This window comes from Pseudopipra pipra, chromosome 5 (assembly GCF_036250125.1).
Source record: "Pseudopipra pipra isolate bDixPip1 chromosome 5, bDixPip1.hap1, whole genome shotgun sequence".
Classification (NCBI taxonomy): domain Eukaryota; kingdom Metazoa; phylum Chordata; class Aves; order Passeriformes; family Pipridae; genus Pseudopipra; species Pseudopipra pipra.
In genome coordinates this window covers 28,194,813-28,221,040 of record NC_087553.1, presented here as the reverse complement: position 1 = coordinate 28,221,040, position 26,228 = coordinate 28,194,813, and the positions used below count along the sequence as shown (strand labels likewise).

Genomic DNA, 26,228 nt, shown 5'->3' with positions numbered 1-26,228 from the left:
ACCCAAAGACTTGTAAAATCATGTTTCTCCGGTGCTTATATTTCACTGGGTATCTGTGGCAAGTATAAAAACTATGAGTTATTTTACTTCTGAAAGAACAGCTTATCATGCTGTAGCAAAATCTCCAACTTAGTTAAAAAATAATTGCCTTGTATTAGTTTTGTTCATCCAGTAACCCTCTTGTCTGGTGGTCCCTCATTCAGAAAAGGTATCTTTAAGAGTTTCAGTGGTAGGTAACCAAGGACTCTAAAAAGTAGTATTAACTGGGAAAAGAAAAAGAAAAAAAATTATCAGTTAGAAAACTAACAAGCTTTTCAGATGTGACCTCCATATGAAGGATGGCTTGCTGCCTCTGTAATAGTCTAGAGCTGCAAAGGAAAGACATCAGATAGTATTTTCTCTGCTTCTCATATGCATAACATTAATAATTTACAAGCAATGAACCAAAACCCCAAGGACCTTTAAGTCAGAAATATGAAGCAGTAATAGAAAAAACAGGTCAGGAGATGAACATTTTCAATTGATTTTTCCAGACATTTAAAAAACAGTCAGTTGTGCAATACTGACCTCATTATATTCTTAAAAGAGATTTATAAAGTAGAAATGAGCTGTGTATGAAAGCTAACACTTTATGCCTGTTTTAAGTTCAATTTTCTCAACTAGGAAAAAATCTACCAGTATCATGGAGAAACAATGCTCATCGTCATGATGGATCAGCTTCTTATCAAGAGAGAAAATATGAGGGGCAAGGAAAGCAGGACCCATGCTGCGTGTTCTCTTTCAAATGTCTCGCAAGCATAGCACTGACAGAACGGGGGAAGTCCTGAGGCTCTTCACCAATGTCAGAACCGAAAAGCAGAAATATTTCTGTGCAGCAGGGCTGATCTGAATTGTAACCTCATGTTATCCCTCCCATCTCCTGGAGCACACTGAATGGAGGAACAGAGGAAAATGCACAAATCAACACCAACCACATACCACATTCTCCCTACTGCCTAGGGAATTAGAAGGGCACCAGCTTTCCATGTTGATTTCAGACCTACCCAGTCACCATGGACCTGCCTGGTGATCTCTGGACTATGTCTGATTCTTACTCATCCCACTAGTCCTGATCCTGCCCCTGACTTGAGGATTGACTTAACTTGATGTTGGACCTGCTTTATCATCAGCTTGATGACCTGGGCTCTGGGCTTCGCTCCCACCCTTGCCAGCCTTGTTCCCTGGTGGTGGGACAGGCCCTTTCTAGCAAGGTCCTACCCTGCTGGCCACAGTATCCCTCCCAGCTCCTGGCTTCCCTCCCTTATCTAGCAGCTGGCACTCATGTTACCAAGAAAGAACCCCACTTGTGAGTGTGTCCAGGATACTAAAATGATCTCAAAGAAAAAAATTGTCTTATGCTTCCCATAGGTATTTTCAGGGCCAAATTGCGAACACTTTTAATTTAACAGAAAACCCAAGAAGGCACGGATGTAGAGTTTTCCATCAGGCAGTCACCTCAACCATCAACCTGCCCCTCACTGTCACCTAAATAAAGGTAGAAGGATTCGAAGTCCTGGATAACGCCCTCTCTGTCAAAGGCAGCAATAACTTCTTCCTCAAGGGCAACTTCCTTTGGATGTTCTAAACAACCTGCAAATTCTGTACGTGGCACCATTCAGTCATTCTGAGGCTGTGTGTTCCCACAGAGCAGAGCCAATAAGCACCTGTGGTTTGTTTAGGGTGTGCAGAGGGAGTTTGACTTTTCATGTGGTCATAGGGATTTCTGAATTATAAAAACTGGAATGGAATTGAGAGGAAAAAAAAACACAAAATCAAGTAGAACTCAAGCAACTTCAGAAACATGAAGGTCACAGAATTAGCAAAAAAAAATTTGTTTTTTCCCCTAATAAAGGAGATGTGGTTAAAAAAAAACCCACCAAAACAACAAAATACAGCAAATTAAATGTTACCTAAGTTTCAGTGAATGCTTTGTACCATACTTGCAGAATGAGAAATTTGGCATGGCTTCATATGGATAATGCAAAAGATAATGGTCTGTTTTCAAATGCAGATGTGCAAGGCTTAGGTAGTCTGACAGACCATTATTCAAAGAGCATCACAAAATATCAATTCTCACTGTTGTAAGGGGCAAGGTACAAGGTTTGCTGCTGCATGGACTTTTGAAAGTCCTATTTATGTGTCCTTGCTGTGTGGCTGACTTTGTTACGTACTCTAACAACAACAGAAAGTATTATCAGAAGTGCCATTGCAATATATGAGTGAATGTGTAAACAAACTCAATAAATATGTATGAATTGCCCTCAGGTAGCAGTGATAGTAAATATACCAACTTTAGTTCCAAGAGATTTTAAATATTTATGTATATCAACCACTACACATAAATCTAAGTGAACTCTTAATAGCCTGGCACTTGTCCTGTAGGTCCTGAAAAAAAAAAGAAAGAAAAGTGAAACTAACTCTGAATCCAGCATAAGTCATTGAATGATAACAGATGAAGTTTCATAGAACTAGAGCTAGTATCTAGAAGGGAAAAAGTAATTTACAGAATTCTGGCTTTCACCTTTGTTTTTACAAGGCAAAAGTTAGCAATAGCTATTATGATTTTTTGAGTCTAAACTATTCTTTTAAGAAGTTTCTATGAGTAAAAGGATGAAGTAAAAGTTACGTAATTTTAACAGTAATATTGTATGTTTCTCTTTAACACTGAATACTTAAATAATTTGTTACTATTCTGCTTTATGTATTTTGGATTTTAATTACAACCCCCAAATTTACTATTACTATACCTGTCAGTAGGCAAAGAAGGAGAACTAACAACATTTTACAGTGTTCTTTAAATGCACCCAGAAACTCCTGAACTGGAAAAACAGGCTTTTGATAATTCCTCTGACCTCTCCTCAAGAACCAAATAATGTGTCTGCTAGAGTGAGGATTAAGGATGCTGTCCTTAAGATACACTTCCTTTACAAGCACATAAAGAGGATTTGTCTAAAATCAGATTGCTGTGCGTTCCAATAAGCATCCTGGCTCACAGAAAGACATTTGATATTTGTTAGGGTAAAGAGTCGTCATAGAGAGCAGCAGTTATTTTTAAGTTCTCATATTTACAGGAGAGTCAATTATACACAGACACAAAGCAGTAGTGCGCTTTTTTAACTGGATAAGAAAAAAGATAGTAGTGATGGTAAGTAAAACATATAAAGACAGCAAAATTCATCAAGAGAACTGCAAGGTACTGCACTTGAGACAACATACACACAGAGCCCAGTGCAGGCTCAGACCTGTGTAGCAGGAGGAACAACCTTGTGGAAAAGGATCTGGGGGTCCAGGTGGACAGCAGGCTGAACAGGAGTCAGCAGTACACTGCTGCAGCAGCAAAGGCAAAACAGATCCTGGGCTGCATCCACAGAGAACTCTAACACTGCTTTTAATATTATTTATAATAAAATAGTGTTAATCACAGCATGCTTAGAACACCTCCTTTCTACTGAAAGGCGGTTGTAGCCAGGTGGGGGTTGGCCCCTTCTCCCAGACAACCAGCTACAGGGCAAGAGCACATAGTCTTAAGCTGTGCCCGAGAAGGTTTAGGTTGAGCAGTAGGAAGAGTTTCTTCACAGGACAGGTGATTAGGCATTGGAAATGACTGTCCAGGGAGGTGGTGGAGTCACTGTCCCTAGAGGTGTTTAAGGACTGGATATGGCACTTGGTGCCGTGGTCTAGATTATACGGTGGTGTTCTTTCACAGGTTGGATCCGATGATCTCAGAGGTCTTTTTCAAGCCAACTGATTCTGTGATTCTGTAACGTTAAAATAATGACGGTGGGATTTAAAGAGTCGTCTCTCTTTTCATTTTGTCACACTCTTACAGAGCGCAGCCCCGTGTTGCTGCTCACTTCCCACATAACGTGATTATCGAACATCACCTTCCTCCCCGAGGCGCGGGTTTCCCGTATGGCAGCGCCCCGAACTGCCAGGAACACCCGAGGGCACAGCATTCCCTCGACCGCGCGGTAACTGTAACACACCCCCGACCTCAGCTCTCGCCGTGACGGCCCCGCCCGGTCCCCAGCGGTCGCTGCCGCCCCCGCGGGGCTGACGGCGGCCGGGGCAGGGTCCGTGCGCGCAGGCAGGCGCGGTGGGCGGCACTGAGGGGCGCTGTCCGCGGTGACGCCGTGTCACCGCCCCGCCCGCCCCTTTGCCGAGCGCTGCCGGGTCACGCCCGGCCAATGGCGCCGCAGCCCCGCCAGCGTCACCGGCACGGCGGGCGGCCCCAGGCGGAGGCGGAGCGCTGCCGGCACCTCCGCGTCCCGACGGGCCACGCGCGCTGCTCCTCCGCTCTATGGTCACCATAGAGATCCACGGCGGTGGCGGATCAATACTGGGACGGCGGCGGCCGTGGCGCCGTGGGGAACATGGCGACGCTGGTGCTGGATAACGGCGCCTACAACGCCAAGATCGGCTACAGCCACGCGAACGTCAGGTGAGGGCCCGGGGCGGGACCGGGGGGGGCGTTGCGCGTCCCCTCATGGCTCCCGCCGGCCCCAGCGCGGATCCGACCCGCCTCTCGGCCCCTCACCGGCCCGCGCCTGCGCCCGCCGCCGAGAGGCGCGGCCTGGCCCCGCCTCGCCCCTGCGGCGGCTGCGGGCCCCGCCCCTGCGGCGCGCGTGGGTCTGTCGGCGGGGCTGTCTTGGTGTGTCCCGCCGTGTCATGTGGTACCCCAGCGTGTCACACCGTACCCAGCGTGTCACACCGTACCACGGTGTGCTCCACTGTGTCACACCATGTCCTGCCGTGCCCCGCCGTGTCACAACGTGTTCCTTCGTGTCACACCATGCCCCACCGGCCAGGGTGGGAGAAGAGCCCCTGGCACTTTTCTGATTGTACTGATGGCCGGGAGATGGTAGTTGCAGCTCAGCGCAGTGGCTGGGGGGGGTTGTTTTTCGAAAAGGTATCTTGTCTGCACTGAAGGTGTCAGAAATTGGAGATTTCCCTCGTAACTAGCTCCAGTAAATGGACTAAAACCAAAATACAGCAGCAAAAACATTATTGAACGTATACTATTTATGCAAGTGGCATAAAGACAATGAATGTGTCTCATACCATGTTGAATAGGAAACTTCCCAATCTTTTCCAGCGTTATTCCCAACTGTCAGTTCAGATCAAAGACTGCACGTCTGAAAACCTTTACAGCAAATCAACTGGATGAAATTAAGGATCCTTCTGGTCTTTTTTATATTCTTCCCTTTCAGAAAGTAAGTAAGTAATCCTCAGTTTAACATGAAAGCTAAACGTAAATTTTTGTAAGGAATAGTTTTCATACAATATACCACAGCTGCAGGGTTGTGAGTGGTATTATCCAAGAATCAGAGTCAATAGTGTGAAGTTTAAGAGTCATGGAATTGTTTAGGTTGAAAAAGACCTTTAAGATCATCAAATCCAACTGTTAACCCTGCACTGTCCAGTCCATCATTAAGCCATGTCCCTAAGTGCCACATCTTCTGAATACCTCCAGGGATGGTGACTCAAACAATTCCCTAGGCAGCCTGTTCCAGTGCTTGACAGCCTTGTTGGTAAGAAAATGTTTCCTAATAGCCAATCTAAACCTCCCAGGGGCAACTTGAGGCCATTTCTTCTTGTACTGTTGCTTGTTACTTGGGAGAAGAGGCCAGCCCCCACCTCACTTCAGCCTCCTTTCAGGTAGTGGTAGAGAGCAATAAGTCCCCCCTGAAACTCCTTTTCTCCAGGTTAAACAGCCTCCTTCAGCTGTTCCTCATAAGATTTGTTCTCTGAACCTTTCACCGGCTCTGTTGTCCTTCTCTGGACTCACGTCAGCCCCTCAATGTCTTGTAGTGAGGGGCCCAAAGCTGAACACAGGATTTGAGGTGCAGCCTCACCAGTGCAGAGCACAGGACAATCACTTCCCTGGTCCTGCTGGCCACACTATTTCTGATAAAAGCCAGGATGCCATTGGCCTTCTTGACCACCTCGTCACAATGCTGGCTCATGTTCAGGTGCTGTCAACCAGCACCCCCAGGTCCTTTTCCACTGGGCAGCTTTTCAGCCACGCTGCCCCCAGCCTGAAGCCCTGCATGGAGTTGTTGTGACCCAAGTGCAGGACCCAATACTTGGCCTCATTGAACCTCACACAACCGGCCTCGGCCCATCAATCCAGCCTGTCCAGATCCCTCTGCATAGCCTTCCTGCCCTCCAACAAATCAACACTTCCATCCAACTTTGTGCTTTCTGTGAACTTACTGAGGGTACACCCAACACTCTTGTCCAGGTTGACAATAGAGATAATAAACAAGACTGGCCGCAATACTGAGCCCTGGGGAACACCACTGGTGACTGGATGCCAAACTGGATGTGGCACCATTCACCACCAGTCTGGGCCCAGCCTTCCAGCCAGTTTTTTACCCAGCAAAGAACACACCCATTCAAGCCATGTGCAGCCAGCTCAGACTTGTCTGACTTTACTGAAGTCCAGGTAGACAACATCCACATCCATTCCTTCCTCCACTCAGCAGGTCACCTTGTCAAAGAAAGAGGTCAGGTTAGTCAAGCTTTAATAAACCTGTGCTGACTGGACCTGGTTGCTTGTTTGTTCTGTACGTGCTGTGTGATGGCACTCCAGATAATCTGCTCCATAACCACTTCTGGCACTGTGGGCAGATTGACAGGCTTCTGCCAAAGAGAATAATGTATACAGAAAACACAGTTTACATTGTTTTTGTAGTGTAGTAATTAACATATCAATGAGGAATATTTTTAACATACTTTATGCTATGTAGCTTTTACTCCTTAGCCTAGAAATGCAAATTTAAACATTTTAACTCTCCAAACCTTTTATATTATCAGTCTGTCAATCATTTGACCTTTTTTTAAGTATGATTTTATTTTTTCTAAATAGTGAAAGTTTTTTTCTAAATTCCTACAGGGTTACTTGGTGAACTGGGATGTCCAGAGACAGGTTTGGGATTATCTTTTTGGAAAAGAAATGTATCAAGTAAGAGCCTTTTCTTAATTACTTATTTTGTGTAGATTAAATACTGACTAATGAAATTAACATAAGTACCTCAAATATTAAAATAGAACTGGAGAGCTTACTGTTCTCTTTGAAAGTGTCTTCAATTAGAAATCACAGGGATTTATGTTTTTGCAAACTGAAGAAAAACAATAATCACAGACAGATACAGTGTGGTTTAGAGATCAAGAAATATTTAATATACAAGAGATGAACTAGGTCAGTAGGCCAAAATATATTGGTTTTATGTAATGACAATCTTAATATATTTTTCATAGGTGGATTTTGTAGATACCAATATTATTATTACCGAACCTTATTTTAACTTCAGTTCAATACAAGAATCTATGAATGAAATTCTATTTGAAGAATATCAATTTCAAGCAGTTCTTAGAGTAAATGGTGAGTCTGTCTCCTTCTAGTTTGCATTTATATGTCTTGAAGCGTAACCCTTTTAAAATAAATAAATAAATACATACATAAAAAGCATGCATGCGTACGCAAATACACATATATATATATTTACATAAAGATAGTATAAAAATTCCTTAATTTCCTTCCTGGCTCTTGAGTAATATACTTGTACATGTACTCTTAACTGTATTAAAATTTTAAAAGTTATTTATTTTATAAATTCCAGCTGTACTATTGTACTATTTTCTGAAGAGAGTGTCATGGTATGGAATTACAAGAAATTTGAGGAGAGTAAGGATGACAGAAATAACAGATGGATTTTAAAAAAGGATAGCATTTGAAAAAGTCTACCAAAAATTCGCATGAAGTCTTTGGTAGCTTTCTATTTTTGGGGGTCTGAGATTGGTTTTTTGTTTGGTTTTGTTTTGTATTAGCAAATCAAATGCAGCATTACAATCATGAAATATATTGTATCTCACAGGGAATATGTAAATAACATCACCACCCTTCTGAAAGGTAACAGGACATGAGATACTCCTTTATATATGTTTGATAAGTTGTGACGTGATCAATGTGCTTGGACTTTAGGAGGGGAAACTGAATGTGGCCCAGAATTCCTGAAAAAGATTAAATGGGGCCATATACAACACTTAATTTTATCCACTGTCAAAATGAATTCATGTGTTGGCTGTAGTATTATGTATTGAGGTCTTGGAAGTCTGTCAACGGCATTTAAAATATGAAGCAAGTACACTTTCATATCACTGTAAATTCTAAAAGTGTATATTCACATAAAAATTGAATTAAATTTCCTGTATTTCAGCTGGAGCTCTTAGTGCACACAGGTATTTCCGAGACAATCCATCTGAGCTGTGTTGTATCATTGTGGATAGTGGATACTCTTTTACACACATTGTACCTTATTGTAGAAGTAAAAAGAAGAAAGAGGCAATCATAAGGTAAACTGCAGTATATATTTTCTACAAGAATCGTTTTCTATGCCTGAAGTTAATAATGACAGAATGCCTTGTGTTACTCCTTTTCTGTAGGATTAATGTTGGAGGGAAACTCTTAACCAACCATTTAAAGGAGATCATCTCTTACAGGTAAAGCATGCTGATCTTCACTATGAAACTTGGTATGAAATGAGCTAAAAGTTCATGGGGTATTCTTCCTGGTTCTATGAATTTTAGATTAAATGCTGTTTAAAGGAGAAGGGAATTTTTGTCTGTTATAATCTGCTAACTGCCATCTTGACCTTCAGCTCAGGATGAATTAAGATGAGCATATACTCTTTGAAGAATTAGGCTGTTATTTTTCAAAGTGCCCACGCTTTTGAAGTTGATGAGGTTAGCTGTGTGCTCACAATTATACAAGTCTTTACATATTTTCTGAGGTGTCTCAGTAGATCATCAGTCAGTTTGCCCATTATCAGTAACACAAATAAAATTCAGCAGGGTCAACTTTTCACTGGGGTGCTTTAGCTTAGAACTTTATCTAGGTCAAGGTCTTTGCTAAGAGAGCTAATTGCAGGATTATGGCTATGCTTGTTAGGAAGACAATGGGCAAATGCAGGTTAATATTTGTATTTACTGAACTGTGAAATAGGAAAATACTAAACTCCAGTAGGCCAGGAATGCATTTGTAAATTGAATACGAGTTTTAGGTATTGAGGCACTAGTTTTCTGTGACATGAAAACGATGGTTACTCATCTCCAGTGGAAAACTGGACAGGAAATGGAAGACTTGATTATTCTCAAACTTCAGTGTTTTTGGTTTTTGGTTTTGTCAGACAGCTACATGTTATGGATGAAACGCATGTAATTAATCAAGTGAAAGAAGATGTGTGCTATGTTTCTCAAGACTTTTACAAGGACATGGACATTGCCAAGTATGTATGCAGCAGTACTAAATGTAAATGTTGGTACTTCTGAATAATCTATTTGTACAAACAAATAAAACTATACTCTTAATCAGAAAATTTTCCAGTTAAATGAAAAAAAGTCTTGTTAGTATAAAATAGTTGGAATTTAGAACCTGTTCTTTATTCTGTTGAATTTTACATTCTTCTCTTTCAGATTGAAAGGAGAGGAAAATACTGTAATGGTAGATTATGTTTTGCCAGACTTCAGCACAATCAAAAAAGGATTTTGTAAGGTAATAATAGTTTTGAAATTTTTTTGGGACTATTCCCCTGCACAAGTCTAGTAGAGAGGTTTTTTCTAATGCTGTAACATCTTTCATTGCTATGCATTAATTGGTAAAGTTTTTCCGAAGTAAGTTGAGATGAAAACGAAATATTGTTTTTTCAGCATAGCATTTTATGTTCTATTATTTAACAGTTGTAGCTTTCTATGCTTGTGCTCTGTCATACAGCCTATGCATATGATTATTGTTGGGGGTTTTTAACATTAAGTTAGAAAATGTTTTCTCTGCTCCTAAGCTTTTTTATCAGTCTCTCTGAATTTCATTTAAATACCCTAATAGGTAGAAAGTTCAAAGTCATTTTATAGAAGAACCTGAAGACAATTTAACAGTTTTATCTCATTTACTATGTTGGACATAATTTTGAAAGTAGTCCCAATATTTTAGGGCCATTCTCATGCATACCAGTTCTGTTTTCCTTCTGACAAAACTGCGGTTGATAAGAGCAAAGTCACTTCAGATTTAATACCAGAGTATGAATTATTCTTAAAAGATTTGTTGATAATATGACTGCCTACCTCTGCAGTACATGAAATAGATTAGCTGAATACTCTAGAATGTGATTGCTTTTCTTAAGCAGTGGGTACTATTCATGTCTTTAATGTAGCCGAGGGAAGAGATGGTGTTAAGTGGAAAATACAAGACTGGGGAACAAATACTTCGTCTAACGAATGAAAGATTTGCAGTTCCAGAAATACTCTTCCATCCTTCGGATATTGGTATTCAAGAGATGGGAATTCCTGAAGCCATTGTTTATTCTATTCAGAATTTACCCGAAGGTATAACCTAAAAGTACTATGAAAAGGATGGGAGGTGGGGGAAGGAGGGATGTTGTGGTGGGTTTTGTTGTTGGTTTTGTTGTTGGTTTGGTTTTGGATTTCTTTCTACTCTTGAATCAGCTAATCTCTGTAGACTTAATTCTTCTTAACATCCTTTGCTAACATAACCTGTCTGTCTTTGACACTAATGGTGGAATAAACTTGAAATTAGTTTTACTTATCTTTTAAAATATCTTTCTTTACTGGAGGAAGAGAAAAATCAAACCGATGAGAAAAATGAAAGTGGCCAAATTTAGTAATTTAAGCATCAAAGTGTAGAACCTTCCTGACTGCTGTTTGTCAGAAGTAATACTAAAGCTTTCATTTTATAGATGATGTACAGCTGATTACTGTTATCATACCACATAAGTATGGCAGCATTTAGGCTATTAATGTGTACTCTTTAAAAATTGTGTTATTTAAAACCCCTTTTGAATGGGGAATTGTGTTGGCAAACATGAAATTTAACAGACAGTGTAAGAAAACAGTAGTTATGAAAGCCAAATTCTACAATCAGGAAGAACATAGGGTAATTGATCACTTTCTTGTATTTAACTGGTTAGATGATCATAAAATTCTTCTATGCATATTTCCTACTTCTGTTCCAATTCATAACAAAATTGGAAAAAAAAACCCTTTTATCTTTAACTACATAGTCTCTAACTACAGATTTACTTGTTTATTTTACAGAAATGCAGCCTCATTTCTTCAAGAACATAGTTCTGACTGGAGGAAACACCCTTTTTCCAGGCTTTAGAGATAGAGTTTATTCGGAAGTTCGATGTCTTACTCCAACTGATTATGATGTTTCTGTTGTTCTTCCAGAAAAGTAAGTTCTAAACTTCTAAACAGAAGGCTTTATCTTTCTAGTAGAACAAACTATAGAGTAGGATTTCTTTTGCTGATTAAAAAGATAGACTGAGTAAAGGTGTTAATTTAAATATTAAGTGAACAAAAATTGTACAAAAAGAATATTTTAAATCAGTGTATTTTCAGACAAACCAAATAAATTAGATACCACCTGCTTGCTCTGTACTTTGGCTAATAAAGTTAAGTGTTTTTAGGATCAGCCTTTTTATTGTAAACAGATAAATAAGACTATTTTCATTAAATGGATATGCAAGTATGCAAGATTAATGAATTTAGACTTTTACTTAGAAGAATTTTCAGCATCTGAATGCTGTCATGTCATTATTAATGTAGCTACTTCAGGGATTTGGAAGGGGTAACATCTTTGCAGAGAGAACTGAGACAAAACAAATATACCTCGAAAGTACAAAAAAACTCTACTTTTTAAAAAGTATTATTAAAGAGTATTTTTAAATATTATTTAAAAGTAATCATTATCTGTGCATAGTAAATACAAAGACATGTCCGTGCCATTCCCTCTTCACACATGCTTCCAAAGAGGCACTTTTTTAAAAAGGAAAGTCAGCTAGCTCTGCTAAAATTTCAAACTTTGTCTCATAATTTCTCAGAAGCTGGATGGTTTGATTTAGCGATCAAAAATGTATTTCTAAATAGATATGATTAAATGAAGGTCTTGGAAATCATCACTGCATACTTCTATTCTAAATGAACTTACAGATGAGTAACAATAACTTTTTTCATTTTTCAGCCCTATTACTTATTCTTGGGAAGGTGGGAAGCTCATTTCTGAAAATGACGATTTTGAAGACATGATAGTAACTAGAGAAGATTATGAAGAACATGGACACAACATCTGTGAAGAGAAATTTGATATATAGGTAGCACAGCTGGATATGTTTTTATTCCATTGTTTTACTCGGAATGGAATTCTTTGAACTACAACCTGTTTTCCATCAGCTAGGATTGTGTTTTAGCTTTCCTGTATTTAATTGGGTTGGGAAAAAATAATTTCAGAGTTTAAAAATAAAGTTTTACAAGCCTAATACTATGAAATAATATGTTACTTGTCATTTCATAATGTTCTCATCTTTTACTGATGAGCTTCATTGCATTCTTTATTGCAGAAAACCTTAATGCATGAGATAATAAAAATACCAATTGCTTGTACCAGTGTGACACTAGTACATAGTGAGAAGAAATGGTTTGATTTTTTTTTAAACTGAATATCATTCTAAATCATGCACGCAATTAAATGGACGTTAGGCAATCTCAGAAACTCTTTTTGAGATGTGTTTATCTTGAAAAGAAATACATGAGCTTTATTTTTCGTTATTTTAGTGAATAGTTATGAGAGGAATATACTTCTAGTGTGACCACTCCTATTGAAACTATGCTTAGGCTTTGAGAAAAGAGTGATTTGAACAATTCCTTTTTTAAAAGGGATTTTAGGTTGTGGGGTTTTTTTGTTTGGTTTTTGTTTTGAACAATGGCTCGGCAAATAAGCTTTGTGTCACTCCCCTCACCTTTTTGAAAAGGTGACATCAGAAGCAGCCACAAAGGTGAGAAAAGCTTGCAGCTGTGTCCTAGCTGATAACCCATCTGTGTCCTCTCCATGCATTCTAGATAAACACAAATGCCCCACTACTTTTTATTTCTGGCATCAGAAGCTCTGTCACTGGCCATCAGTCTGTGCAGTGTGGCTTGCAGGAGGAGAAAGAGCACAGCATGGGCTAATAGCCAGATAGAAACCTGGGAGGGCCATGCTAGTTGGGCATGCTTGCTTGCTTGCCACCTGGCTTGCTTGCTTGCCAAGACTGAGATGGTCACTTGGACAGGGTGGATAATAGATACATGGTGCTGACACTGACCTTGAGCTGATACAGCTCACTGCAGCAGGGAAATGGCCTCTTTATTAGGTCTGGTGGTACTCAGTGCTCTCAGATTTGCAGAGTACCCTGCTGTGTCTCATTCCCTCTGCTGTCTGCCCTAACATAATACCAGTAGGTATACTCACGCAGTACACTTACCTGGCTGCCTTGCATAAGGGCAACACAGAAGAGAAGCCAATGCTTCAGAGAATGAGAGATGATCGTTCTTGAATATGATCTTTTTTACTTTGGACTGCCAGCTCGTGTTGGCTTTCCTCTAGTCTAACCTACTGAAAGGAACGAAAGAGGTACCCTCCTCCTGCTGCTAACAGCTGTATGAGCCACAGAGGAGGCAGCTGGGGTATGAAGGTGTGAGACCAACACCTACAAACTGTTGGACACAGTTTGTATTACATTGTGTAGGATGTGAATAAGTCTAGTCCACTGTTATTTTGATAGCTGTATGTAGAAGTAAGCCTTCTTACTTTGAAGGTGGCATCACTTGCACTTTGGTAAGACCGTACTGAAAAGTACCTATAGACTAAACTTTTTGCTCTGGAAATTTTCTACTTCAAACAAATTTATACTGGCAATTAATTTGATAGCTCTATGCTAGAAATCATAAACAGAAATGAATGAGAGGTCCCAAGTTTCTCTACCAGATGATTCTGTGTCAAATATTGTTAAAAACATGTGACAAAACTTTGTGAAGTCCAATAACATTTTTCTACTCTTGGAATTTAACTGAAAGCGTTACAACGAAAACCAGTAGTCTATAGTTCACCAAACTTGTTCTGTTCAGCAGGCCCTCATAATTAAATGTAAAATATCACATTTCTTTCAACAGAAGATTAATGGTAAGTAAATTCTCCTGTCAGGGTATATGAATAAAACAGGGCTTTCAAAAGCTCTTCCTTCCCTTCCCAGAACTAGATCAATCTCGACTTCTTGTCCCATGAACTGACTGGAACCACATGGCAGCTATAAATGCCTGTTTGGAACGTCTCCTTACTACTTGATACCTGGATCTACACCCCCTTAGCTGCCTCTTCTGTATGAATGGACTATGAAATGATAGATTTGTCACTTTTTATACAGTTCTTTATTATCTTCTTTAGATTACCACAAAAAACTTCAAGTCACAAAGTGCAAGAGTTTGTTTTTTAAAAATACAGTTTTCCTCGAAGCAGTTCACCACTCATCTAGCCTACAAATTACCATGTTATCACCCCTCCCTGTTACCAGGTTTAGTATTTTGAGTAAGACCCAGTAAAAGGACTGAAGACAGAGAGAGAGAAGAGAGGAAAAAAAAAAGGCAACTAAAAACCCTTTCTCCCACTACTCAACACCAAAAGCACTTAACTGGGAAATACTTTCCTTTTTAAAATTCTCAATAACCTGCTTTGTACATGCTCCCTCTTCTGGGAGAATGACATAGGGCTAGAAATCCCACAGAAGGCTAGGAAAACAACACATGGGCCTGTAGTCTAGGATTTAGGGCATTCACCTCTGGAAGGTGAAATGTGGTCTTTTTTCCTCTGGAAATTATTTATTTCACACTGTGAGGGTAGTGAGGCACTGCAACATGTTGCCCACAGAAGTTGTGGATGCCCTATCCCTGAAAGTGTTTAAGGCCAGGTTGGATGGAGCTCTGAGGAACCTGGTCTAGTGAAAGGTGTCCTTGTCATGGCAGGGGGGTTGGAATAAGATGATCTCTAAGGTTCCTTCCAGTCCAAACCATTCTATGATTGTATGACTTGTATCAACATTTTCTTGTTAATGTACAGTTAACCATCAATGTGTCAAGACGGGCCAACATGCTTTCTACCTTTGCTGTAGAAATTCATAAACATTATCAAAGTATTTATGATAAATAACTAGACACTCTCAAACTGTCCTCATGTTAAAATAAATTACTTAAGTATACCAAGAGATCTAAACCCAGATTATTATTTCTAAGGTTTCTTCAAGATGTAATTTTTTACTTGCTTTTGCAGAATTGCTGAATTAGCAGCAGCTCAGTCTGCCATAGTGGAGAGGGAGTAACAACAGGATGTAATTAATGCCTGCAAGCACACACAGTTTCCCTGCCTAATAAATTTTGCCTGCTAGATTCAAAACCCAGTTACCTGCTTCTAACATTTTTGACACACTTTGTACACTTTTACAACACCCGCAGGAGTCATAATCTACAGTTTCAATTATTATTAATTACAGATAGAAAAGATTAAAATCCCCTACTGATTATCAACCCAAACATGGCTCTGAATGTAGACTTGGCTCAGATAGAGTGCCATGGGGTTGTGGGACAGAAGGAAAAAAGTGCCAAACCCTGAACTCAAAGCAGCACAAGCAGTGTTGTATTAACTTATGAGTAATTAAGTACATTTTGCTTAAAAGAATAATTAGATTTAATGCTTTTTAGCACCATAGTAATTTTGATAGTTGTATTTCCTGAAACTGAAGATGTAAAGACATAAGAAGAAAACATTTTTTTATGATGAACAATTTTCATGTGCATCCTCCACTTTTTTTAAAAGAGATAAAAAAAGGCTGTATTGGTGTCAAACCATTTGGAGTACAAAATTCACATGTAGTTTTACAACCACTACAATAGACAATGATATTTTTTGAATTCTTTGATTAATTTCTTCTTTTGCTTCAAAGGAACAGTAGGGTCATTGTCCATCTCTTGAATCAATGCTAGAAGATGCTGATTGGTTTGTTGTTTTTGATTTTCATACTCTTGAGTTGTAATGCGCTGACAGAAGGTGAAGCCTTTGTAAGAAATGAGAGGTTCAGAGTAAGTTTCACATATCATGTAAAAACTTTGTTAAAAAATATGATCAGAAACATAGATATACAGATATTCCACTTCAGATGTGATTACATCTCCAAACAATGTGAAAGCCCTCCACTGAGCACAGAGGGACATCTAAACTTAATTGCAAAAATAAAATTGAAAAACAGTGTTGCAAGTGCAGTATCACAGATGATTCTATACTGCAAACAGGCATGCAAGACAAAGAGCAAATACAGTTCTCACAAACAGAAACCATAATGAAGAACATCACACAACAAGAATGGCACTTTACATTGTCATGATCCAATGATTCTCTGTGAATGAATCAGACCTGTACCAAGGTCCAGTACTTAATACAAGTGAATAAATACTGTGGAGAAACAGTTGCCTCTGAACCACACTTCAGAAATCAGGAATAGAATTTAAGAGCTTCTAAACGAGTAGACAGCTAAGCATAGTTTGGGCACCAGAAGCAGAGGTGATGCAAGAGGCAGTGATTCAGAGTGAGGGCAGAGCCAGGAACAACTCCAAGAAATATGCAACTCAAGCACGACTTAGCCATAAAAAGACTGGGAATCTATGCAACACTGCCCTGCAAGAATTCAAGCCCCATCACTGGGCAGCTGAGTTCTGGCTTGAGGAAAGACTGGCATTCAGCTACTCCACAGACACTTTTTCCTCCTATACATGTTAGAAAGTGATTTGGTTGAACAACTGTCAGTTGCCTAAAGGGGAAAAAATTCTTAGTAATCCTTCTGTACAAACACCATCATCTTAAGACTTCACACAGAGAGCAGTTATTAACCTGAGCTGTCAGAGTTTTCACACGGACGTGTCCTTCCCATCTTTTACAATGAGTCTGTCAAACACCAGTACCTTTTATGGTGTCATAGGGTCAAACGAAGAAAAAGATAGTTCTTCAAAAGGGAAAGCTTCTGGCAAAGTTATTAACTCTTAAAACTTCAGCATGGATCCTTTAGTCTGGTGGTATAAGTGGCTCACTAGATTAAAACCAACCCCAGAATTTTGTCAGTGGTTTTAGTGTTCTGTATTTCCAGCAGACCTAAGGTTTACCCTCCTGCAATAGACAGACTCCTCTTCTTATCAGGGTCCCCCAGCCTTCCCTCCTGCTCCCACCCACACCTGACAAATTCACCAGCTAAGCACGCTCAATAGCTCCCAAGAAAGATTTTCCTGATGTCTCCTTTATGAGAAAAGGGAAAATGACACCAGAATATGAGGCACACAGGAAAAACAGAAATATGCCATGCCAGAGAGCTTACAATTAGATCAAACTAGGTATTTCAGCAAGTAGATGGAACCTATATGCATTTGCAGATTGAAACTCTAAAGCTTAGTAGAAAGAATATGGTATGGGGCTTGTATTTCCAGTTGTCTGTTCAATGTGCTGCTGGAGACGACACAGGCTCCAAGAATACTGCAGACAAGCAGCTCTTTCCTCTGTTGCTCATCTCTGAATTTTTTGGCTACACAATGTGATTCTCAGAACTGAATGGGAAGGAATTTGGATACATTCCAGAACTCACCACAGATGTTAAGAGATTCTTACCAAAGAAGTACTAAACTACTTCTCAGGCAGATGCTGTATTAAATGTAGTATTACACAGCAAAATAACTTAAGTGTTATCAGTACCTGACTCAATTTTTCTTCAATGTTTAAGCACATAAACACTGGCAATACAGAAGTCAAAAGAAAAAAAGGTAGTCAGAGAGAAATTCAATTATTTAAGCCAACCCTTTTAATCAGTGCTGCAAGATATTTCTGGCAGCAAAGACAGATGGAATCTTAGCTCATAAAAGAAATAAGCTGAAAAACACTAATCTCACATTCACAAAGGTAGTGTAGCTTAAAAAAAGGCATTTGACACTTGGTGTCAAATAGCTCTTAATAAACTTTGTGCTTACCTAGAAGAAGAAGAGAGTTCTTCAAAACACTGATCAAAGTCTGTGCTCAAGACATCTATCAGAACCTGTAACTACTGAGCTCTACGAGAATTTGTAGGTGTCTTGTGGAAGAAATAAAAGAATACTGTTCCTAAATACAAAATCACATCACATTCACGAACCAAATAATAAGTAAGTCACTTCAGGAAGCACATTTTGCACTATTATCTCCAGAAATAATAAAAAAAAATTGTAATGTATATGTAATGTATATATAATGTAATCTCTAATATTCAGACAAGAGTTTTGCTGATAGCCTATAATTCAATTATTTATTGCATTAGCTGCTAATCACTCACCCTTCACTTCCAACAAAGGAACACAGTCTATGCAGAATTATAGTCAACTAATGATGAACCAGTTTGTATAGAATAGTTTCTATAAAAATGTGTATCACGTCATCTACCTGAATTGATATCTGGATCTTGTCCTTCTAGCAAACTCTCAAGTCTCCTACTTGTTAGTTCCAGAAGAGTTAAGGGAGTCTGAAAATAGAACCCAATAAGGGAAAAATTACAAAACAATACTTCTTTGTTTTGATAATCTAAAGCTTTCAGATGACCAATTAAAAAAAAAAAACCCACAGTCAACTGCAGAAGAATCTATCCCTACATTTATTTAGGTACACATTCAAAATCTCTCATACAATTAGACTAAAACACATAGCTTTACTAAGATACATATGTTTATTTCTGGTATTTCTTGCCAAAGAAATAGGAAGCAAAAATCTCTAGATGTTGTTTTCCAGTGATATGTCAAAAACCGTAGTGTAAAACAAACTGATTTCAGCTTAGGCTCTCAACTGCAGCGTGAAAGAGCAAATCACCATCTCCTCTGCTGTCATTGCTCTGCAGTTCTGGCTCCATCTCCAATCGGGAATCAAAGCCCTAACGTTTATATCAGAACTTTTGATACAAGAGTATCAAGAAAAAAAAAATTCAAGAAAATAAAATGGGGTTTGGCTGTGTATTAACACATACAAAACTCTCACTAACCACTCGATACTTTCAAACTAAACGGGAGCTAATTTAAAAAAAAGTAAAATCTCGCATGTCTCTTGACCCAAAGTCAGAATTGGAAATGCATATGTTGCATAAGAATTAAAACCAATATTTTACTGAAACCAAATCAATGTTTTTGTGAATCTTATTTGTATAGAGTATGGGAAAGTTCCATCTTTTCACATTTGTGACAATATGATGGAACATAAACAAAAGAGACTATAAAGCACATCTGTATATTTACAGAGCTGATCAAGCTTAATAGAAAGGTCATTTCATTTCGTAGTTCTATTTATTAATTTACAAGTTAACATTTCAAAATACCAAAGGAACTTTAGAGCTATCAGAGCTGTACACATACACTGGGGCACCAGAGCACACCATCTTATATACAACTCAGAGTATGTCAGCGAGCTTCTAAAAGAGAAAGACGCTAAGATGCCTAAAGATTTAGGAGGAAGCCATTACAAACAAGGTGCCAAAAGGCCTCTACAAAACATTGATACTTTAAATATTTTCTGAATACACACGATGCAGATAAAGAGAAAGGATATAATTTATATAGGATTGCAAAGCTCTCAAAAATCTGTCCTTCATAGTCTAGAACAGCTTCTCACCCTGCTTGGTTGTACTGTTAAACTGTAACAGATAAAACATTAAACACTGCTCCTCAGACCTGGCCTACTTGAAAAAACGCAGTTCATGGCATTTAACATTTCAAATGCCAATGATGTAAGGAAAATGATACCTTGAAGAGCTCAGAATGATTGTCCATCAGAAACTGAGTCAGCAGTTCTGCCTGTGATTTTGACAGTGTTCTATTTTGCAAGATGAACTTTGTGCAAGTCTTGATGATCACCAATCTGTTCTCAAACTAGAAAAAGAAGTACCCAGATTTGGCATTAGATTGACTTGCAATGTGCTAGTAAAGACTACGTATAACAGGATGCTATCAGTGGGAAAACATCTTGATATTTGTTTTAAAACAGATCATGTTGAAAGGCAGTAAATAGAATACTTCTACCTTTGGACAAAAACATTAGCTTTGCTATAGAAAAGTGCTATTTTCTACATTAAACATAGCAGATACTTACTTGTTTTTGTAATCTGTAGCCCTCAGATTCCGATGCAATGGCTAGGAATGCCAGAAGCCTGTGTAGTTCTTCTCTGATATTTGGTGCTAATAATTTTAAATAAAGTTGTAATGCCTCTAGAGCTTGATCTGTTTTTCCTTTTTCTGCAATGGAGTAAAGCAGCGTATTCAATGCTATTGTTCATTTTCAGAGTCACAAACACATATTTAAATCCCAATAATAATCCCACTTTTGGGGGGCTTTCCTTCCAAGCAAAACAGGTTATCTCAGTGAATTCTAAAACCTTGTAAGGTTTATACACCATTTACTCAATAAAAGCTTAAAGTCTTTGTCCCATAGCTAGTCAGGGAACAGTTGTGCTTGAAGAATGTATACAGGACATTACTATAGTCTGTCTACAATGTCCAAACACTGAAGTGATGTTTGCACTGTTGGTGTTTACACATCTTCATATTATTTCTAGGATTCATCTCTAAGTAATTAATGAGCTGAACAATTCCAACACTCATTGCTTTGACAGTTCTTTTTTAGTTTGTTGGTTTCTTTTTGTTTTGTTGGAGGTTTTGTTTGTTTGGTTTGGTTCTTTTTGCTGCTGTTGGGGTTTTTCTTTTTTTGTTTGTTTGGGGTTTTTTTTGTTACTGTTGGTTGGTGAGGCGTCATGTCTCTGTGTTCCCCCCTCCTCCTTTGAGCCATTAGGCTATGAAAGTCTCAAAGAAACATCATACAGTGGAAATAATCTCCAAACCCTCTAGATGATAATTCTAGTTATCTTCATTTTTAAAGTGAGAAGCTATGAAAAAGTTTAACTTTCTTAAAGCAAGAGTAAGACAAAGGCAGATACACGAATACAACCTACATAAGATTTTCTGGCCTCTGTCCTACTTCTAAGACAGACTTTGAATTTTACAAGGAATAATCCAGGACTTTCAGGAGTGTGCCACAAGCCATTTGAAACCACCTTTGTTTAAAAAGAACACCAAAAGCGTAAGCAAGTGAGGAGCAGCTGAGGGAGTTAGGGTTGAGTGGACAGCTGATCCAAACTGGCCAAAGGGATATTCCATACCATGGAACATCATGCCCAGTACATAAACTCGGGGGAATTGGCCAAGAGACACTTACTGCTGCTCAGGAATGGGCTGGGCATCAGTGGTGAATGATTGCATTGTGCATCACTTGTTTCTCTTGGGTTTTATTCCACTCTATCTCATTATTATTGTAATAAATACAATTATTATTACTGCTATTACTATAATTAGTATTATTATATTTCATTTTGTTGCAATTATTAAAGCATTCTTTTCTCAACTCACAAGTTTTACTTTTTACCTCCACCAGGAGTGAGGTAGTGGCAGGTAGCTAGTGAGTGGCTCTGTGGAACTTAGTTGGCAGCTGGGGTTAAGCCACAACAACCCTATAGAACTGAAGAAGTAACAAAGCCTATTTAGGGTAAGATTTATCTTAAACTTGTATTTAACTTAAACTGTTCTGGTTTACTTGTAAGCCTATGATAGGAGGGTTTTGCAGGGGGGATCACAGCCTGAATCACAATCTCAACAGTCCCTTTAATAATTTTAAATTACTTCTATTACTAAAAAGTGCCCTAAATCCAGAATTTACAAAACTTTTTTCCGGTTAACACGAAAACATAAAATTAAAATCATTGCCACAAAGTTATTAGTTACAAGTAACTATAAGGGAAATTCTGACTTGGGGTAAGAAATTTTTGCAATGAGAGTAGTTACTAATTGAAACTACCCACAGAGGTCGGTGTACCTCTATCCTTGCAGATTTTCAAAATTCAGCTGGCCCAGGCCCTAAGCAAACTTGATCTAACTTTGAAATTTGTCCTTATCTTGAGCAGAGGTTCTTAATAGTGATCTTGAACGTTTCCTTCCAAGCTATACAGTGCATCTGCAATAGCATTGCAAACGGTGTCACAATTCAGTCAATTGACGCTTAGCAAGTTACATCCTCTACATAGCTTTCACCCGTATTTTTGGTTCCAGGTTGCTCTTACCTATAAGTTCTATAATTCCTGAATGAATATGGGAATCCTGAGCAGCAAGAAGAGACTCCTTCTTTTGACTATAATACTTCATTATAATGTCAAAAAGAATCTTCTTGTATGTATTCAGATTGCTGGGTTCGTCAGTGCTCTGAGGTAACTGCTGACTAATCATCACTATGAACTGGTCGGGAAAATACTCCAAGCATTCAATTGCAGCATAGAGCCATCTGTCAAGCCTGTAGAAGGAAAAGTCAGTTTTAGTGCTTACTTTAAAATGCTCTGCCTATTCTTATTTATTCCTTTAAATAAAACTAGATAGAAACAACCATGAAGGTATAGTCATGTATTTGAACCACAACATTGAGCTTGTTTTTACGCAGTTGATGTAACTTATTTCACTACAGCAGTTCAAGGACCTGCTCAAAATAAGCAACTTGCATTGTTTTCCTATGCTACAGGCAATACACCTGAGGTACACTCAAATCAAAATAATCTGTATTTATGCTAGACTGTCACTGACCCCAGGAATTCAGCTAGTATTTAAAACCAAACACCAACCCACTATGTGTACAAACTTACTCAGGCAAGTTTAAGCTACATGTAACCTCTCTGTCCAGGAAAGTATTTGAGATAACTAGGTCTTCTTCTTTGCCAAAACAGTCTGGTTTTGTCTTCACTGAAGACACCAAGATATCTTCTAGAAGAGGAATATCAATTAACTGCAGCAATCGCAACAGAGTTTGCTGTTTCCAAACATCTTCCATTACTGAAACCATAAACAAACAAAAAATCCTCAGAAACAAGATCTTATGTAAACCACTAACCTTTGTTTTTACCTCACTCAAGAATGTTTTAAGTCTTCAAAGCAAACACGCCAACAGCACAGTGTGAAGTTTCTCTGTTGGGGAAGAAGGGACCAAAATAGGAATGCTAAAAAAATATCTCTCCCATCATATTAGAATTCATAATAATCTATTCTAATTAGTAGAAGCGAATAGCAAAGGAATCATATAATAAAAAAGTTCTTAGTCTTAAACCCTACTTCCTTCTGAAGTAGTATTTGCATAAACACCACCATTCTGCAAAAACATAATCCTGTTGTGTTTCCTTCAATTTACTTACTACAAGTATTTACCCATTTAGCATTCATTTAGATATTCTGTCATTAGTGACATGTTAAATTTAGGACTCCGAGGGGCATTGTTTAACAGAAATGGGATACTCACTCCAAGATGCAGTGAAGAACAATCAAGTTTTAAAATGAAAAAATTCAATCCTCACCTCTTTTTGAAAGCAGATGAATTGGTTCATTAACCATGATCTTTGGAGGTAAAGATGCATGAACATAGATTGATCGGAGAAGCTCCTCTACCCTCTTTTTATCAGCTGCTTCTAATGCTGAGGGGTTTGAAAGTGTGTCACACTTTGTTCTGCTCAGGGAGGAAAAAAAAAAACTTAGTTGTATAACAAATATGATTAGGACATGTGTCTGTTACTTCCTAAATTGCTCTTAAATCAGAACTTTAGGACTTCATTGTATCTGGGGTTTGTTATGCTGCTAGAATTCCAGTCATCCACATCTGCTTTGTGGAAAGGGCAAGGATATTGATTCCAAATACTGTTTATTAGTTCCATTTCCTTAACCAGCGTTCAGTACCTACCTCATTCATGCTAATTCTCAGATTTCAGCACGATCGACTGCAAAACCAAATTATACCTAGGCTTATGCTACTGTGCCAGACTCTATTCTAAATAACAAAAGGCAAATCAAAGCACTTTAACATTACCAAGAAATTCCCGGTAGCTTCTGCAATTTAAGCATGACATTCTCAAAACTGACAGATAGCTTTGAAAAGTCTCCAACACATGAGTTAGACAGACATAACTTCGCCTACAGGTAACCCACCTTAACTTATTAAAAAAAAAAAAAAAAAAAAGAAAAATTAGAATAGTTTGGAGTAACTCACTTGGAATATCTTATTGTTTTTTGTTTGCAGATTTGCTCAGGAGACAAACTTTCATTGTTCTCATTCATTCCTTGAAGAGGAGGATCAAGACTGCTATTTACAAATCTATAGAGACTAGTGTCTGTGTCTTCAAACTCTGTTTCTTTCCCGTTCTTGAATAAGTAAAGCTTTGCTCCGACTGGCTCAAACACCTTGTGATCCATCAATGCTTGGCATACACGAACTCCCTTCAGTCGAGAAATATCATTACAGCTTAGGTACATGCTTTGCATAAGATGGCTCAGTACCACATCGACAGCATTTGAGCCAGTGAAACAGTTTTTATATGTTTTCAGATGTTGTCTACGTCTTTTGATTTCCAGTTGATTGTGGAGGGCACGTATAATACCATTCCATAGCTGAGTTGCTTGAAAAGGACCATTGCAATCTGCAAGACATTTATATGAGAGTTTTACAGATTTATAAACCTTTAACATTTAAACCCCCATATTTTAACACTCTGAATTTAGTTATATCTATATATTATAAAAAATATTCAAAAATCAGCTGAATTTTACAAAGACAGAGAAAGACAATGCTTCATGAATCAGTCCGTCTTGTAAGCTAACTCACACCCATTAGAGCCAAGATAACAAAATGACACTAAAAACAGGAGAGGAAGCTTTTTTTTCATTGTTATGACCACACATACTATATGAATGGGCTGTGTACATATACATCAAAACACTAAAGAATCACAGAATGGCCAGGACTTTCAGGGGCCTCTGGGGTCCATCTGGTCCAACCTCTCTGCTCAAGCAGGGCCACCCAGAGCTGGTCGCCCAGGACCATATCCAGACAAATTCTGAATATTTCCAGAAGTGGAGAGAGCCACGTAAGATATCACAGCCTCTCTGGGCACCACTGAAAAGAGTCTGGCTCTATCCTCTTTGCACTCTCCCTTCAGATACTTGCAGAGAACCCCCTGAGCAGATTACAGACAGCTACCGGCTGAGTAGTCCCAGCGCTCCCAGCTTCACCTGGGGGAGGTGTTCCCCAGTCCCCAATTTAACCTCACGCATAGCTACGAGCTCAGCAGATGACAAACCAGCGCTTGCAATGCATTAATCCCAACTGCCTCCCGGTCGGAACATCTGGCCACAGCTCCACGCCGAGCCGTACCAGCGGCGGCCGCCGCAACCCCGGCGCCGGGGCATAAGGCCGGAGGAAGCTCTTCTGTTTCCTGGCCAGCTGCCAGCCCCCGCTAGCCCTGTCCCGCCCGCCGACCGGCCATGGGTCCCTCCCGCAGCACCAGCAGCCGGGGCCGCCCGTACGGACGCCAGCCCTGGGAGCCCGCTCCGCTCCCGGCGAGTCGCGAAGCCGCCGCCAGCCCCCCAGACACTGCGGGAGGAAAAGCTGCGGAGAGGCGGGGACGACGCTCTTACCCCACCTTGCCGCCGCCCGCTCCCCCGCCGCGGCTCCAACTCGCTCCGACTCCGGATCCTCCTGAAGCGCGGAGTCAAATACCCCGCCATGGGCTCGGCCGGGCCGCTGGCGGAAGCCGCCGGAGCGCATCACTTCCCGCCCGCCGCCCCCGGCCGCGCCCAGCACCGCCCCTGCGGGTCGGAAGTGAGCCGCGCTCCGGCCGCCCCCGCCCCGCCGCTCTGGCCGCCGCTGTCGCTATGGAGTAGCTGCAGCGGGACGGGGCCGGAGCGAGAGACGGAGCCGGCGTGACAGGCGGCCCGCCGGGCCCACAGGGCGACGGGCAGCCGGGCGCTGTGTTGGCAGCTTCCCGCGGGCTCAGGTGAGAGGCCGCGGCCCGGGGCAGGAGCGGCTGCCCGTGGCCTGGTAGTACTGCGCGGGGCGGGCAGGGCCGGCCGGCTCCTGGGGCGGGGGGCGGCGGGCTCGGGTCCCGGGTGCCCGGCGCCGAAGGGTGGAGGGGAAGGGCCGCTCTGGAGGCGCGATCGCTGCGCGGGCAGGGCCCGGCGGGGAACGCTGAGCTGCCCGAGCCGGCGGGTCGCGGGTTACCTGCCGCCTGTGGCCGCGGCCGCCCCCGCCCCGAGCGCGCTGCCTCCGGCCTGCCCCGCGGAGCCGAGCCGGGGCACCGGCCCCGCGGGGGCGAGCGGAGTCCCCGCGGCGCTGGCGGAGCGGTGCGAGCCCGGGCTCGCTGTAAATACAGTAAATACTTTGCCCGGAGGACTGGCCCTCACGA

At 40.4% G+C, this 26,228-nt stretch overlaps 4 protein-coding genes across 7 annotated transcripts in view; 2 read left to right on the top strand and 2 right to left on the bottom strand.

The window, feature by feature from the left end:
- Window positions 1-18: 18 nt before the first annotated feature.
- Window positions 19-4,350, bottom strand: LOC135414527 (collagen alpha-1(I) chain-like). 2 transcript variants are annotated; one of them, XM_064655393.1, is made up of 2 exons: window positions 3,924-4,350; window positions 19-263 (listed from the first exon to the last, which is right to left on the bottom strand). In XM_064655393.1, exons 1-2 carry the CDS (start codon window positions 4,348-4,350, stop codon window positions 247-249), a joined length of 444 nt encoding a protein of 147 aa, XP_064511463.1. In that variant the 3' UTR covers window positions 19-246. The 2 variants fall into 2 exon arrangements, with proteins under 2 accessions (XP_064511463.1, XP_064511462.1); XM_064655392.1 differs by lacking the exon at window positions 19-263 and adding an exon at window positions 3,411-3,797.
- ACTR6 (actin related protein 6) lies at window positions 4,339-12,512 on the top strand. Its single transcript, XM_064655383.1, has 11 exons — window positions 4,339-4,480; window positions 5,135-5,252; window positions 6,938-7,006; window positions 7,303-7,426; window positions 8,262-8,397; window positions 8,488-8,544; window positions 9,231-9,329; window positions 9,517-9,595; window positions 10,251-10,422; window positions 11,152-11,290; window positions 12,080-12,512. The coding sequence occupies exons 1-11, from the start codon at window positions 4,413-4,415 to the stop codon at window positions 12,207-12,209; spliced, it is 1,191 nt and encodes a 396-aa protein (XP_064511453.1). The 5' UTR covers window positions 4,339-4,412; the 3' UTR covers window positions 12,210-12,512.
- On the bottom strand, window positions 6,550-25,611 carry DEPDC4 (DEP domain containing 4). 3 transcript variants are annotated; one of them, XM_064655376.1, is made up of 9 exons: window positions 25,462-25,611; window positions 24,038-24,464; window positions 23,352-23,500; window positions 22,650-22,836; window positions 22,080-22,306; window positions 20,063-20,205; window positions 19,717-19,842; window positions 18,374-18,452; window positions 6,550-6,684 (listed from the first exon to the last, which is right to left on the bottom strand). In XM_064655376.1, the coding sequence occupies exons 1-9, from the start codon at window positions 25,589-25,591 to the stop codon at window positions 6,566-6,568; spliced, it is 1,587 nt and encodes a 528-aa protein (XP_064511446.1). In that variant the 5' UTR covers window positions 25,592-25,611; the 3' UTR covers window positions 6,550-6,565. The 3 variants fall into 3 exon arrangements, with proteins under 3 accessions (XP_064511446.1, XP_064511444.1, XP_064511445.1); XM_064655374.1 differs by lacking the exon at window positions 6,550-6,684 and adding an exon at window positions 14,279-15,977; XM_064655375.1 differs by lacking the exon at window positions 6,550-6,684 and adding an exon at window positions 14,279-15,977 and having other exon boundaries at window positions 25,467-25,611.
- Window positions 25,612-25,693: 82 nt separating this feature from the next.
- Window positions 25,694-26,228, top strand: part of SCYL2 (SCY1 like pseudokinase 2) — a 36,538-nt gene continuing 36,003 nt past the window's right edge. Inside the window, exon 1 of the mRNA XM_064655371.1 lies at window positions 25,694-25,820. The gene's annotated coding sequence lies outside the window, so the exon portion shown is untranslated. The remainder of the gene's footprint in view (window positions 25,821-26,228) is intronic.

Coding starts and splice junctions, on each gene's coding strand:
- ACTR6 (XM_064655383.1), top strand. CDS start 4,413: ATGGCGACGCTGGTGCTGGATAACGGCGCCTACAACGCCAAGATCGGC. Junction 8,398..8,487: donor AAGAAAGAGGCAATCATAAG/GTAAACTGCAGT, acceptor CCTTTTCTGTAG/GATTAATGTTGGAGGGAAAC. Junction 9,330..9,516: donor AAGGACATGGACATTGCCAA/GTATGTATGCAG, acceptor CTTCTCTTTCAG/ATTGAAAGGAGAGGAAAATA.
- LOC135414527 (XM_064655392.1), bottom strand. CDS start 4,350: ATGGTGACCATAGAGCGGAGGAGCAGCGCGCGTGGCCCGTCGGGACGC. Junction 3,798..3,923: donor CCCGCGCCTCGGGGAGGAAG/GTGATGTTCGAT, acceptor TTAACGTTACAG/AATCACAGAATCAGTTGGCT.
- DEPDC4 (XM_064655374.1), bottom strand. CDS start 25,591: ATGCGCTCCGGCGGCTTCCGCCAGCGGCCCGGCCGAGCCCATGGCGGG. Junction 24,465..25,461: donor GCGGGCGGCGGCAAGGTGGG/GTAAGAGCGTCG, acceptor AATGTCTTGCAG/ATTGCAATGGTCCTTTTCAA. Junction 15,978..18,373: donor AGATCCAGATATCAATTCAG/GTAGATGACGTG, acceptor TTTCTTACAAAG/GCTTCACCTTCTGTCAGCGC.